Here is a 16408-nt window from a genome sequence, read left to right as displayed (position 1 = left end):
GCTTATTACACTTAGCAAAATTTCAAGGTTCAACCATGTAGCATGTACTAGTACTTCTTTCTTTTTAACTCCCAAATAATATTCCATTGTGTGGATATATATCATATTGTTTATCCATTATCAGTTGATAGACATTTAGGTTGTTTATACTTTTTGACTATTATGAATATTAATGCTACAAACATTCATGTACAGCTGTTTTGTGGATGTAGGTATTCAGTACTGTTGGATATATATCTAGGAGTGGAATTGCTGGGCCATATATAGTATCTCTATGTTGAACTTTTTGACAAACTGCCATCTGTTTTCCAAAGTTCATCATTTTACTTTTCTACCAGCAGTGTATAATGGTTTCAGTTTCTCCATGTTCTCACTAGTATTTGTACTTGTCCTATCCATTCTATACTTTTCCCTAATAACTCTGAGGTTGAGTGTCTCTTCATGTTTTGACCATTTATATATCTTATTTGGAGAAATATCTATGAAGTCCTTGCCTATTTTTAATTGGTTATTCTTTTTATAGTAGTTTGCTTAATTTTTAAACCTATCTTATGCATGGCTCTAAAATTGTTTTCTTACCAAATTGCCAGTTATCCCAACAGTGTTTGTGGAATTATTATTCCCTTTCACATTAGTTTGTGCCTTCTCCTTTATCAAACAATTTATTCTTCTAAAATATGTACGAAGAAAACTAAAACTATACCAGAAGGCACAAAGATGACTCAAGTATAAAGACTAGTTGGGTTAAAAATTTCATATCATACGAATAATAGGTCTCTTTACCATTTTCCAGAAATGGAATGCAATTCCCATTAAAATGTTCAGTTTAGAACTAAAGTTCATAAAAGGATCATAAAAGTATTTTGGGAAGAACCACGGGAACACAGTCATATCAAGAATACCTGAAAGGACATAGTGATAAGTAAAAACTAGTTCAGTTATCAATGGGTATTATAAAGCTTCAGGTGATCAGCACAGTGAGATACTTTCAGAAATAAGAGACAGGCTAATAGGACTCAATACAGGGTTGAAAATAAGTTGCTAAAATTTATGGAAACTTCATGATACAGTAGCATATTAAGTCATTTGTAAAAAATGTGGATTATTTGATAAGTGATGTTGATAAACTGGCTAGAATTTGTTTTTTAAAAAGCTAAATATATATATATATATATATATATATATATATATATATATATATATATATAACATCCCCAGATACAACTTTTTGTTTGCTTTTGATTTTGATGAAAATAGATGGTGCTTTACTGATAATGTAATTTTGACTATTGGCCTTCTAAGAAATTTTCATTAAAATAAAAATAACTATTTGAGGGGGGAAAATGTTTAGGTGTTAGATAGTAGCAAATGCCTTTGTTATATATATGTAAATATCACATTTCTCCTGTATTGACATGACTCATTATATCAATAGACTGCCAGAAAATGAGCTGTTATAATATATCTGATGTGAACTACATTTGATTGTGGTAAATTATTTTTACAATTTTCTTGTAAATTGTTCTTATGTTTGTTTTTATGTTGTTGAATTCTTTTAACTAGTATTTCATTTTGAGTTATTGCAAGATTGTATAAATGAGGTTTATTAGTAGTTTATTTTCCCAACTAGACTGAAGTAAAGAATATAGAAGGAAAACCAATGTGTGGAAGTAGAAGTCATGTCTTTAGAAAGCAGAATGGGGCAAAAAATAATACATAGTAGGCACTCAAAAAAAGTTTTTTAATTGTAAAGAACTTTTTTTGTTTTTAATTTTTTATTCTTTTTTTTATTGAAGGGTAGTTGACACACAGTATTACATTAGTTTCAGGTGTACAACACAGTGATTCAACATTTATATACATGATAATTCTAGCTACCAGTTATCACCATACAAAGTTGTTACAATATTTTGACTATATTCCTTATGCTATACATTATATCCCAGTTAGTTACTTATTTTACAATTGGAAGTCTGTACTTTTTTTTTTTTTTGAGAGGGCATCTCTCATATTTATTGATCAAATGGTTGTTAACAACAATAAACTTCTGTATAGGGGAGTCAATGCTCAATGCACAATCATTAATCCACCCCAAGCCTAATTTTCGTCAGTCTCCAATCTTCTGAAGCATAATGAACAAGTTTGTAAAGAACTTTTTTATAGAAAAACATCTATGACAGACCAAGATATTTTAGTGTACATGTATATATCTTGATTTTGCTTTTATTTTAGATTGAAGAGCAGTCAGACTGTAAGATCCTAGATGGACACTTTGTTTCCCCCATGGCCCACTATGTGCCTGATATCATGCCAACTGAATCTGTTATTGCAAGGTAAGAATATTCAGAAAGCTAAAGCAGTAAGTTCTTTAAGTTTATTTAAAATAATAAAATAGTAATTGCCATGTTATTTCATATTACTTAGCATTAAGTACAATAATTTGTATTATTCCCATTAAATGTGGAGTAGGGAGAAGTGAAGTATTAGAACTTCAGTATGCATTCAAACTTAAATTATCAGCTTCAGACAGACTGTTATAAAAATAAGATATTTCATATAACCTCATGGTAACCACAAAGCTAAACCTATAATAAATACACAAAAGGTAAAAAGAAAGAAATAATGGAAAGTGTCAATGAAACTAATATTTTTGAAAAATATATACAAAACAAACAAATCGTTAGCTAGATCACCAAGAAAAAAAAAGAGAGTATTCAAATTAATATAATTAGGAATGAAAGAGGAGCCATTACAACTGTTATTACACAAATACAAAGGATTGTAAGAGTCTGAACAATTATATGCCGATCACTTGCACAACCTAGAAGAGTGTATGCTTGATCCTTGAACAACACAGGTTTGAACTGCTTGGGTCCACTTATATACAGATTTTTTCAATAAATATATTGGAAATTTTTTTAGTATTTGTGACAATTTGAAAACATAGATGAACATAGCCTAGAAATATTTTAAAAATTTAGAAAAAGGAATGTCATAAAGTCATAAAATATATATGTAGATTCAAGTCTTTATCATTTGCTACCATAAAATAAAATCAATATAGGCTATTAGTGGTTAAGTTTTGGGGAAATCAAAAGTTATACATAGATTTTTTTGACTCTTCAGGAGGTCTGTATCCCTAACCCCTGCATTGTTCAAGGGTTAACTGCATACATTCCTAGAAACATACAAATCAAACCAAAACCAAATCATGGAGAAATAGAAAATCTGAGCAGACCAATTGCTAGTAAGAAGACAGAATGAAAACTTCCCAAGAAACAAAACTGTAGGACCAAATGGCTAGAATGGTGAATTCTACCAATGGTTTAAAGAATTAATACCTATCTATCTAAAACTCATCCAAAAGATTGGAGAGGAGGGAACCCTCCAAACTGATTTTATGTGGTTACCATTACCCTTATACCAAAATCAGACAAGGACACCACAAGAAAAGAAAATTATAGATCAATATCCCTGATGAACATAGATGCAAAAATCCTCAACAAAATACTAGCAAACCCAATTCAGTAATACATTAAAAGGATCATACACCATGATCAAGTGGGATTTATCCCAGGGATACAAAGATGGTTCAACATCTGCAAATCAGTCAGCGTGATATACTATTTAAAAAATGAAGGATAAAATTCACATAATCTCACTAGACACAGAAATTGTATCTGGCAAAATTCAACATCCATTCATGATAAAAAATTCTCAATAATCTGGGTAAAGAGAGAACATACCTCAACATAATAAAGGCCATATATAACAAGCCCACAGCTAATATCATACTCAATGATGAAAAGCTGGAATCTTTTCTTCTAAGATCAGGAACAAGACAGCTATGCTCACTCATCACTTCTATTCAACATGGTACTGGGAGTCCTAGTTGGCCCAATTAGGCAAGAAAAAAAAAGCATCTAAAACAGAAAGGAAGAAGTAAAACTATCTCTATTTAGAGATGATGCTCTATTATATGATAGAGCCTAAAAACTCCATCAAAAGAATTTTAGAACTAATAAATAAGTTAAATAAAGTTGGAGGATACAAAATAAATGTACAGAAATCTATTGTTTCTGTACACTAATAACAAACTATTCAGGAAAAGCAATTAAGAAATCCATTTACAATTGTATCAAGAAGAAGAAAATACCTAAGAATAAATTTAACCAAAGAAGTGAAACACCTATACCCTAAAAACTGTAAGACACTGATTAAAGAAATAGAAGATTTCCACAAATAAATGGAAAGAATCTGTGCTCACAGATTGGAAGAATTAATATTGTTAAAATATCTATGCTATCCAAAGCAGTCTACAGATTCAGTGCAATCTCTTATCAAAACACCAATGCCATTTTTCACAGAAATAGAACAAACAATCCTAAAATTTAATTTTCAGTGCATTTGTTTACTTTTGCTTTTGTTGCCTCTGCTTTTGGTATCAGATCAAAAAAAATCTGCCAAAATTGATGTCAGAGAGCTTATGGCCTATGCTTTCTTCTAGGAATTTTATGATTTCAGGTGTTACATTTAAGTCTTGGATCCATTTTGTGTCTTTAACCACAACAGACTCCAAAGAGCCAAAAAAATCTTAGAATAAAGCTAGAGGCATCATGCTTCCTTATTTCAAACTATATTACAAAGCTGTAGTGATAAACAACAATATGGCATTGGCAAAAAAATAAAATCAATGGAACAGAATAGAGGTCCCAGGAATAAACCTACCATATGTAATCAATTTATTTATGACAAAAGAGCCAAGAATATGCAATGGGGAAAGGACAGTCTCTTCAATAAATGATGTTGGGAAGACTGAAGAGCCACATGCAAAGCATTGAAACTGGACCACTATCTTAACCATACAGAAAGATTAACTCAAAATGAATTAAAGGCTTAAATGTAAGACCTGAAACCATAAAACTCCTAGAAGAAAACAGGCCATAAGCTCCTTGACATCATTGTTGGTATGATTTTTTTGGATCTGACACCAAAAGTAGAGGCAACAAAGCAAAAGTAAACAATGGGAATAAACTAAGAAAACAATGGGATCAAACTAAAAATCTTCTGACAGCAGAGGAAAACATCAATAAAAGGCAGCTTTTTGTTGCCAAATGGGAGAAAATAATTTTATTTTCTCCTCGCACTTATTAGAATGGCTATTTCAAAAGACAAGATAGAAGTGTTGGTGAGGAGGTGGAGAAAACGGAACCCTTATGCACTGTTGGTAGGAATGTTAATTGGTGTATTTACTGTGGGAAATGTGGAGTTTCCTCAAAAGATTAAAATTACAACTACCGTATAATCCAGCAACCAACTTTTGGGTATTTATCTGAAAGAAACAACATTCTAACTTGAAAAGATATCTGCACCTCAGTGTTCATCGCATCACTATTTATAGTAGCCAAGACATGAAAACAATCTAATTGTCCATCAGTAGATGAATAGATAAAGAAATAGTGGTGTACGTATACAATGGAATATTATTCAGCCATAAAAAAACAAGGAAAGCCTCCTATTTGCAACTACATGGATGGAGCTTGAGGACATAATGCTAAGTGAAATAAGTCAGACAAAGAAAGACAAATACTGTATGATCTCACATAAGTGGAATCTATAAGTGGAACAAAACAAAAACCCTCTAACTCGTAGATAGAACAAATAGGTAGTTGCCAGAGATGGGGGATGAGGATAGGTGAAATGGGTGAGGTTGGTCAAAAGGTACAAACTTCCAGTTGTAAAATTAAGTTTTCAGGATGTACTGTATAGCATAGTGTAGTTAATAATACTGCATTGTATATTTGAACGTTGCTAAGAGAGATCTTAAAAGTTTTCATCACAAAAAAAATTTTGTAATTATGTGTGGTGACGGATGTTAATTAGACTTATTGTGGTGATCATTTTGCAATGTATACATATATTGAGTCATTACATTGTATACCTGAAACTAATAATATTTCATATGTTGATTATATCTCAATTTAAAAAAAGAGAGAAACTTTGGAAGCCAGAAATAGGAAGCCATCTAGACCTATGTAGATACTTTCCTTACCTCACTTCCCTGGTGCTTCATGGTTTCTTTTCCACTTTATGACGCCTGTCCATGTCATTTCTCTCTGGGTAGGTTAGGTTTCTGTTTCTCATGAAGCTCACAACAAATAGCAACCACAGCCTCACAGAGCCTCCATATCCAAAAATTCAATACAATCTAACAGAGTCTGTCCTAATTCCAGATTACCAGAAGAACAAATCTCCTTGTACTAATTTGACCTACACCTGGCCCAGTCAACTCTGGCAGAGGAGCTCACTTGGCCTGTACCCATTCATCATGAACAAACTGTGAGAAGATAGTATATTCTGAGCAGACAGACTGATTAATGAGCTCTACTAGATAGGTGGCCAGTTAGTACTGTAATAAAAGATTTCTGTTAACTTAAAGCTATTCTCCAAAAATGAAATTTCAACGTGTATTGACATGGGAAAAAAGGAAAATAAAAATAATAGCAGAGATATTCAGCTTTCTAGTGAAAACATTTTTAAATGTTTCCATTTTCCCCAAATCTTTGAAATACCAAGAAGCAGGCAGTGCTGGGAATAAAAAATGAAACAGAGTTGTTGACACTGGTAATTTTTTGAGATTGAAGGGTTAGTTTTCATGATCACAAAACAGAAATAATCATTGAACCTCTTAAATGTTTTTGCCTATATTCAATTCAGCAATTTATTGACAAGTGATATCATTCCTTGGCCAAGCAAAATAAGCTCAGAACTGAGGTTTATGTTGCCTGAGAATGCAGCCACCTAAGGTCAAATCTTGAACTGACAGAGTGAAGTGTTCAATTATGATAATTCTAAAATGTCGCTGCTAAGGAAATTAAAAAGATAAGTAAATCAATTTGGGAAGATGAAGGGTGGTGATCGTTGCACAACAATGTTATGTTAATGCCACTGAACTGTATACTTAAAAATAGTTAAAAAGGTAAATTTTATGTGTATTTTACTACAGATACAAAAATGATACAGCAAAAAAAACATTAAGTGGAAAGACCAAAATACTGCAATAAGAACACTAATAGAGAAATGTCGGTCCCTCCCTGCTTCTGACCCGCAGATAAGGGAGGAGACACGATGAGATATCGAAAATCTGAAAGGACCATCCAGGGGACTCTAGGCGTAACAGTGCAAGAGTGGTGCTGAGAGGGCACCCTTCATATTTATTGAGCAAATAAATGTTAACAACAATAGAATTCTGTGGGGGGGACTTAATACACAATCATTAACTAACTCTGAACTGAATCCTCGGCAGTCTCCAGTCTCCTGGGGTGCGATGTCTTACATGGTATTGAAACAAAAGCAAGGGCAAATAGGTCACAGAAACTGTTTTGGTCTTGTTTGTTCTGTTCTTGATCACGTATCAGGAATTACAGGAAAAATAATCAAGTCATATATGATTATACATTTGATTTTTATACCTGATTTATATATTAATCCCACAGAGAAAACATGTATCAAAAATTTAATCACATGCAGTAATACACTACAAGTTGAAAAGCAAAAAAGAGAAAAAAGAGAAAAAGTTATTTTATTGATACATCATCAGCTTGCAGAGCCAAGCGTTATTCCTGCAAGGAGAAAAAAGTAGATATAAAGAGTTGGTTTTTCCTAAAACTTAATCATATATAGTGATGTATCCACAAAATGGTAATTTTAAAATGTATTTATAAAGTTGTGGTATTGAACATGATAAAAATGATTACAATAAATCCCATGTTTATAATTGAATAATATAATATCCTAACATAAACCAAATTTATGTATCTTTTTTGCCTCTGGGCAAACATTAGTTTAGTCAATTACAATTTAATGTCAAAATTCTCAGTGGGCTTTTTTCCCCAAATAATTTAATTATGAAACTTCTAAGAATTGGAAGTTTATATTAAAAGGCTTTTAAAGAGAATTTCACTGATGTGTTTTATTTTAAATAGGTTCCAATTTATTGTACCTAAAGAATGGAACAGCAAATACAGACCTGTATGTATTCATCTTGCTGGGACAGGAGATCATGTAAGACCTTATTATAACATTTTAACCCATAATTTGTTAACATACTGTCCTTAGCACTTGTGGCTGTTATATTCTTAAGTATATCATCTTTTCTTTCCTTAGCATTACTGGAGACGGCGAACACTAATGGCTCGTCCTATGATTAAAGAAGCCCGAATGGCTTCTTTGTTGTTGGAAAATCCTTATTATATCCTTTTGTGACACCTAGAAATCTTTTCTGTTTATTTACTTATTGATTTAGTCATCAAAAGGAATTTTATATATACATATATATGTATTAATCAGCTTTTCTAAAGTTAAATGTAGTCATCAATTCAGAAAATAGTTAAGAACCAAGAATGAAAAAGAGTGAAAAATTATTTCATGCATTTTAAAAACCAATGTAAGGATTGTCCTTCTATTATATAATAAAGATAAATTGTATTTTTATTTCTTGTAAGACTTATGCTGCGTTTTAATATTAATAAGTCAAATGTTTGCTATTAAGGAAACCCCCTTTTTCAAATGCATTTACCTTAAAAGTATCAGTTGAGGTTTAGAACAGTTCTTAACTTAATTTTCAAGATGATGTCAGACTTACCCAGAAAGGTAACTGATTCACAGATATAAAGAAATGTTCAACACTGCTGGTAATAAGAGAAATGTAGTTAAAGCAACAATTACCAAAGATTTAAAAAATAAAACAGAGTAGTCATGATTGCTGTTGTGTAAAAGGCTCTCTCATTGCTGATGAGCTTTTACCATATGCATCAGGAATCTTAAAAAAAAAATTCATATTCATAGGGAGAGTGATTTTAGTCTGGGAAATTTAAGTATAAAATACTAAGAAAAGGTAAAATGACAAAGAAAAGATATTTATGTAGTTTTACTTATGAAACATTAGAAATAGCTTAAAAATCTAACAATAGAAAAACGGTTGAGTAAATTGTGGCTCATAATACTGGAATATTATGCAGTTGGTTGTGTTGTATTTATTGCTCTACCGTCTGTATGACCTGTTACTTAACGTTTAAGTACCTCAGTTTTTTCACTGGCAAATGGGAATAATCTCTTAGGTTATTGAGAGTATTAAATAGTTAATACTGTCTACTGCAGTGCCTAGTGAATAAGCATTCAGTACATTTTAATGGTTATTATTAAAAAGTTTACAGTAATTATGAAAAAATATTTATAAAGTGAAAATAGGACATAAAACTCTATGGTATGACCTAGGTGTGCAAAAACCCTAAAAACAGAAAACCTATTTAAAAACTGGGCATAATGAAAAATACTGGGGAAAAATACCCTAGATTATTAGTACAGTTGTCTGTAAATAAGATAGCTTTTCTTCTAATATTTGGTATTTTCTAGATTTTCTGTCATAAACATTAATAAAAAAAACCAATGAACTTCATTTTAAAATTAAGTTTAAGATTGCACAACCCTGTGAATATACTAAAAACACTGAGTTGTACACTTTAAATGGGTGAATTTTATGGTGTTTAAAAAAATAAAAATCTCAATAAAAGGTGTTTAAAAAAGAAAAAAAGAAGCTGAAAAACCTGAGAACTTCAAAACAGCCTACTCTTGAGGTAACTGGAACATAGTTATTTCAGTATTATCTTCAAGTTTAATTATTAGTTAATATGTTCTGAGACACACAGTGTATTTAATTATTTTTAAACTTTCTCTTTGACCCACATTCTTAAATGGCTGCAGGAAACCCAAGGACCAAATGTAAGTATATGTTACCTTCATTTTTGCAGTCTTTATACCAAATTTCAGCAATATTTAAATTTCTGGTAGTCTTCAGTTAACTATTTTTAACTTTAAAATCCAAGAGTAACTGGAAGAAAACATTCTGTTATAGGGATATTGACATATTTTTATGTTAAACTGTTTGCATTTTAAGTGTCTAATAGGTAAATGAGAAATTTTAATAGGCTGATTAAAGATACCTTTTATTTGTAAAACTGTAACTGAAGAAATGCTAAAGTATTTTCCTTTTAAAAATACACTTACTTTGTGAGATTAAACTCCTCTGTTCTTGCCATGCAGAGTATTGGTAATCTAAAGATAAACTTCCTTTTTCTGGTATTTAAAATGATGAACTTTGAAAGCAGTTTTTTTGCAATTCCATAATCTATATATATCATGTTTGGTTTTGGTTCATTCAATTATTTGGAAAGTCAAGAACAAAAAGACAAGGAAAAAAGACAAGGACAAAAAAAAAATAAGCTCATACTTTCATAGAGCTTATATTCTAGTATAGACAAAACAAATAAACAAATAAGATAATTTCAGATATTTAGCATTGTCAAAAGAAAATAATAATAGGGGGTATGTGCAGTGTTAGAGTGGTATTAAATATGAGGACATGATATAATGAGATGGACCCACGCAGGTGAAGAGCTCAGAGAACCTGAGAGACTGGCCTCATAGAAGGCAGAGTGATGAGAAGCCCACTGTGAGCATAAGGGAGTGTAGTACAAGATGAGGTCAGAAAGGCAGGCAAGGGCCAAATTACAAAGAGCCACCATGCTTTCAATTTTACTATAAGTGCAGTGGGGAACCTCTGGAGGATTTTAGTCAAGGAAATGTTCTGATTTACATTTTTAAAGGCTTACTTTGGCTTAGTAAGGCAAGAATAGCAGCCGACAAACAAATAAGCTACTGCAGTAATGCAGGGGAAAAAAAGAGCAACTTAAGGTGGGGTCAAAGGAGATGGAAAATGGTTCAAATGGATTTGAGATACAATTTAGAAGCTGAAATGATAAGACATGTTGATAAATTGGATATTGTGGGTAGGAAATCAAAAGTTCTGACTTAGACATGTAAAATTTGTGATGTCAGTTAGATATACAAGTGGAGAGGTTAAGCTGGGAGTTCAAAAGTGCTGGAGAGGTAGATTTAGACTCACATATTCTATGTGGTCATGACATAAAGACAAGGTATAGATGCAAGGGGGTAGGGTGGAGGCAAACCTGTCTTATGAAGGATAGTTCAGAATAAACTTTGTGAAACCATGTGAAAAATTTAAGTTCAAGGTAAGAAGTTCAAGAATTCTTACTCTAGAACCAAACTCAAAATTCAGAACTAAGTGTGTCATTTTTACTGTATCTATAGGTGGTTAAAAATGGAAAAGTGTTTACTGAGTTATAGTGAGAGACAGCATGAGTTTAATAGAAGAACTCAGACATTGGAGTCATACAGAGTTAAGTTGGAACTGTAACTTACCATTTATTAATGGTATGACTGTGGGCTGAGTATCAGTTACCTCATTTATAAAGTAGTAATACTATGTAATTTCTTCCATGCAGAATTGTTGTGAGGATTATAAAATACCCTATCATGTATTATGTGCCCAGGAAATTTAATAATGCTCTATTGTATTTGATTTTTCTCAAATAATTCATTGTAAGTAAAAAGTGGCTTTTAATTTAAATAATTATAAACAACACATACATACATACACACTCTCTCAAAGCCATCTAAAGCCTATTTTCATTAAAAGTGGATAACAATTCAAAACTGGGTTCATCATAAATAACCCCTATCAAAGTACCTCATATCAGTAACTTCCAAATAAAAGAGCAAACTAAGGTGGACTTCATAATTCAGTCTTCCCTAACAAGCCAAAATAAATCAGGAGAATTGTGTGATCATAAATAGAAAATTGGAATGGAGATAAGAAACAAAAATAATGACACTTGGACTATACTTTTATGATGAAGCATGAGTATGATATTTTTTGACAAAGGATAGCAGAGTTTCCATAGAGAGAAACCCTTCCTTATGGACTCAGAGCTCTGAGAGGATATGGTATATAGGAGAGTGGATATAAGCTCTTAGGTAGCCAGAATTCTGTTTTTCACAACTTGTTATTCTTGTGGCACCTGCTTCTTTGCATGTAATTATTCTACATAGGCATATAATAAATAACTTTTTAATTTTTATCATTAATCTACAATTACATGAAGAACATTATGTTTACTAGGCTCCGCCCTTCACCAAGACCCCCCAAACACCCCATTACAGTCACTGTCCATCAGTGTAGTAAGATGCTGTAAAATCACTACTTGTCTTCACTGTGCTGCACAGCCTTCTCCATGCCCCCCCCTATATTATACATGCTAATTGTAATGAACCCTTTCTTTTTCCCTGCCCTTATTCCTCCCTTCCCACCCATCCTCCCCAGTCCCTTTCCCTTTCATAACTGTTACTCCTTGGGTTCTGTGATTCTGCTGCTGTTTTGTTCCTTCAGTTTTTCTTTGTTCTTATACTCCACATATAAGTGAAATCATTTGATACTTGTCTTTCTCTGCCTGGCTTATTTCACTGAGCATAATACCCTCTAGCTCCATCCATGTTGTTGCAAATGGTAGGATTTGTTTTCTTCTTATGGCTGAATAATATTCTATTTGTGTATGTACCACATCTTCTTTATCCATTCATCTACTGATGGACACTTAGGTTGCTTCCATTTCTTCGGTATTGTAAATAGTGCTGCGACACACATAGGGGTGCATCTGTCTTTTTCAAACTGGAGTGCTGCATTCTTAGGGTAAATTCCTAGAAGTGGAATTTCTGGGTCAAATGGTATGTCTATTTTGAGCTTTTTGAGGAAACTCCATACTGCTTTCCACAAAGGTTGAACTAATTTACATTCCTACCAGCAGTGTAGGAGGGTTCCCCTTTCTCCACATCCTCTCCAACATATGTTGTTTGTCTTTTGGATGGTGGCCATCCTTACTGGTGTGAGGTGATATCTCATTGTGGTTTTAATTTGCATTTCTCTGATGACTAGCAATGTGGAGCATCTTTTCATGTGTCTGTTGGTCATTTGAATTTCTTCTTTGGAGAACTGTCTGTTCAGCTCCTCTGCCCATTTTTTAATTGGATTATTTGCTTTTTGTTTGTTGAGGTGCATGAGCTCTTTATATATTTTGGATGTCAACCCTTTATTGGATCTGTCATTTATGAATATATTCTGCCACACTTTAGGGCACCTTTTTGTTCTATTGATGGTGTCCTTTGCTGTACAGAAGCTTTTCAGCTTGATATAGTCCCACTTGTTCATTTTTGCTTTTGTTTCCCTTGCCCGGGGAGATATGTTCATGAAGAAGTCGCTCAGGTTTATGTCCAAGAGATTTTTGCCTGTTTTTTTTCTAGGAGTTTTATGGTTTCACGACTTACATTCAGGTCTGTGATCCATTTCGTGAATGGAAGTCGTCCTTAGGGTACTTTTTTGTTCTATTGTTCTAAAGGAAGTCTTTCACTTCCTTGGTTAGGTTTATTCCTAGGTATTATATTCTTTTTGATGCAGTTGTGAACGGAATTATTTTCCTGATTTCTGTTTCTATTGGTTCACTGTTAGTGTATAGGAAAGCCACAGATTTCTGTGTGTTAATTTTGTATCCTGCAACTTTGCTCTATTCCAGTATCAGTTCTAGTGGTTTTGGAGTAGAGTCTTTAGGGTATTTTATGTACAATATCATGTCATCTACAAACAGTGACAGTTTAACTTCTTCTTTACCAATCTGGATTGGTTGTATTTCTTTGTTTTGTATGATTGCCATGGCTAGGACCACCAGTACTATGTTGAATAACAGTGGGGAGAGTGGGCATCCCTTTCTTGTTCCCAATCTCAGAGGAAAAGCTTTCAGCGTCTCGCTGTTCAGTATGATGTTGGCTGTGGGCTTATCATATAATGGCCTTTATTATGTTGAGGTATGTGTCCTCTATACCCATTTTGCTGAGAGTGTTTATCATGAATGGATGTTGAATTTTGTAGAATGCTTTTTCAGCATCTATGGAGATGATCATGTGGTTTTTGTCTTTCTTTTTGTTGATGTGGTGGATGATGTTGATGGGTTTTCGATGTTGTACCATCCTTGCATCCCTGGGATGAATCACGCTTGGTCATGGTGTATGATCCTTTTGATATATTTTTGAATTCGGTTTGCTAATATTTTGTTGAGTATTTTTGCATCCACATTCATCAGGGATATTGGTCTATAATTTTCTTTTTTGGTGGGATCTTTGCCTGGTTTGGATACTAGGGAATTGTTGGCTTCATAGAATGAGTTTGGGAGTATTCCCTCCTCTTCTATTTTTTGGAAAACTTTAAGGAGAATGGGTATTATGTCTTCTCTGTATGTCTGATAAAATTCCGAGGTAAATCCATCTGGCCCAGGAGTTTTGTTCCTAGGTAGTTTTTTGATTACCGTTTCAATTTCTTTGCTGGTAATTGGTTTGTTAAGATTTTGTGTTTCTTCCTTGGTCAGTCTTGGAAGGTTGTGTTTTTCTAAGAAGTTGTCCATTTCTTTTAGGTTTTCCAGTTTGTTAGCATGCAGGTTTTCATAGTATTCTCTAGTAATTCTTTGTATTTCTATGGGGTCCGTCGTGATTTTTCCTTTCTCATTTCTGATTCTGTTGGTGTATGTTGACTCTTTTTCTCTTAATAAGTCTGGCCAGAGGCTTATCTATTTGTTTATTTCCTCAAAGAACCAGCTCTTGGTTTCATTGATTTTTCTGTTGTTTTATTCTTCTCAATTTTGTTTATTTATTCTCTGATCTTTATTATGTGCCTCCTTCTGCTGACTTTAGGCCTCATTTGTTCTTCTTTTTCCAATTTCAATAATTGTGACATTAGACTATTCATTTGGGATTGTTATTCCTTCTTTAAATATGCCTGGATTGCTTTATATACTTTCCTCTTAAGACTGCTTTTGCTGCATTGTGTTCTTGTTGTCATTTGTTTTCATATATTACTTGACCTCTATTTTAATTTGGTCATTGATCCATTGATTATTTAGGAGCATGTTGTTAAGCTTCCATGTGTTTGTGAGACTTTTTGCTTTCTTTGTACAATTTATTTCTAGTTTTAAACCTTTGTGGTCTGAAAAGTTGGTTGGTAGAATTTCAATCTTTTTGAACTTACAGAGGCTCTTTTTGTGACCTAGTATGTGGTCTATTCTGGATAATGTTCCATGTGTACTTGAGAAGAATGTGTATCCTGTTGCTTTTGGATGTAGAGTTCTATAGATATCTATTAGGTCCATCTGTTCGAGTGTGTTGTTCAGTGCCTCTGCATCCTTACTTGTTTTCTGTCTAGTGGATCTATCCTTTGGAGTGAGTGGTGTATTGAAGTCTCGTAAAATTAATGCATTGCATTGTATTTCCTCCTTTAGTTCTGTTAGTATTTGTTTCACATATGCTGGTGCTCCTGTGTTGGGTGCATATATATTTAGAATGGTTATATCCTCTTGTTGGACAGAGTCCTTTATCATTATGTATTGTCCTTCTTTATCTCTTGTTACTTTCTTTGTTTTGAAGTCTATTTTGTCTGATACTAGTACTGCAGCACCTGCTTTTTCCTCCCTGTTGTTTGCATGGAATATCTTTTTCCATCTCTTGACTTTTCATCTGTGCATGTCTTTGGGTTTGAGGTGGGTCTCTTGTAAGCAGCATATAGATGGGTCTTGCTTTTTTATCCATTCTTTTACTCTGTGTCTTTTGATTGGTGCGTTCAGTCCATTTACATTTAGGGTGATTATTGAAAGATATGTACTTATTGCCATTGGAGGCTTTAGATTCATGGTTACCAAAGGTTCAAGGTTAGCTTCTTTAGTTTCTTACTGCCTAACTTAATTCGCTTATTGAGCTATTATAGACACTGTCTGGTGATTCTTTATTTCTCTCCGTTCTTATTCCTCCTCTTCCATTCTTTATATGTTGGGTATTTTATTCTGTGCTCTTTTGTGTTTCCTTTAACTGCTTTTGTGGGTAGTTGATTTTATTTTTTGGCCTTTAGTTAGTGTTTGGTTGGTCTGCTTTCTTTACTGTGATTTTATTTTTTCTGGTGACATCTGCTTAGCCTTAGAAGTGCTCCCATCTAGAGCAGTCCCTGTAAAATACCCTGTAGACGTGGTTTGTGGGAGGTAAATTCCTTCAACTTTTCCTTGTCTGGGAATTGTTTAATCCCTCCTTCATATTTAAATGATAATTGTGCTGGATACAGTATTCTTGGTTCAAGGCCTTCTGTTTCATTGCATTAAGTATATCATGCCATTATCTTCTGGCCTGTAAGGTTTCTGTTGAGAAGTCTGATGATAGCCTGATTGGTTTTCCTTTGTAGGTAACCCTTTTCCTCACTCTAGCTGCTTTTAAAACTCTGTCCTTGTCCTTTATCTTTGCCATTTTAATTATTAGGTGTCTTGGTGTTGTCCTCCTTGGGCCCCTTCTGTTGGGCGATCTGTGTACTTCCTTGGTCTGAACGATTATTTCGTCCTCCAGTTTTGGGAAGTTTTCAGCAATTATTTCTTCAAAGACACTTTCTATCCCTTTTTCTCTCTCTTCTTCT

At 33.2% G+C, this 16408-nt stretch overlaps 1 protein-coding gene across 5 annotated transcripts in view; it reads left to right on the top strand.

Moving 5' to 3' along the window:
• Positions 1 to 16408, top strand: part of ABHD18 (abhydrolase domain containing 18) — a 70397-nt gene that overhangs the window by 27676 nt on the left and 26313 nt on the right. For 3 of the 5 annotated variants that reach the window (XM_073237054.1, XM_073237053.1, XM_073237055.1), the window contains 4 exons: positions 2233 to 2333; positions 7986 to 8064; positions 8167 to 8253; positions 9755 to 9780. In XM_073237054.1, the coding sequence (XP_073093155.1) occupies positions 2233 to 2333; positions 7986 to 8064; positions 8167 to 8253; positions 9755 to 9780 (293 nt within the window). The other 2 variants (XM_073237056.1, XM_017657630.3) reach the window with 2 other exon arrangements.

This window comes from Manis javanica, chromosome 5 (genome assembly GCF_040802235.1).
Source record: "Manis javanica isolate MJ-LG chromosome 5, MJ_LKY, whole genome shotgun sequence".
NCBI classification, from domain to species: domain Eukaryota; kingdom Metazoa; phylum Chordata; class Mammalia; order Pholidota; family Manidae; genus Manis; species Manis javanica.
Note: the sequence above shows the minus strand (reverse complement) of the source record. Positions and strands in the feature narration are given on the sequence as shown.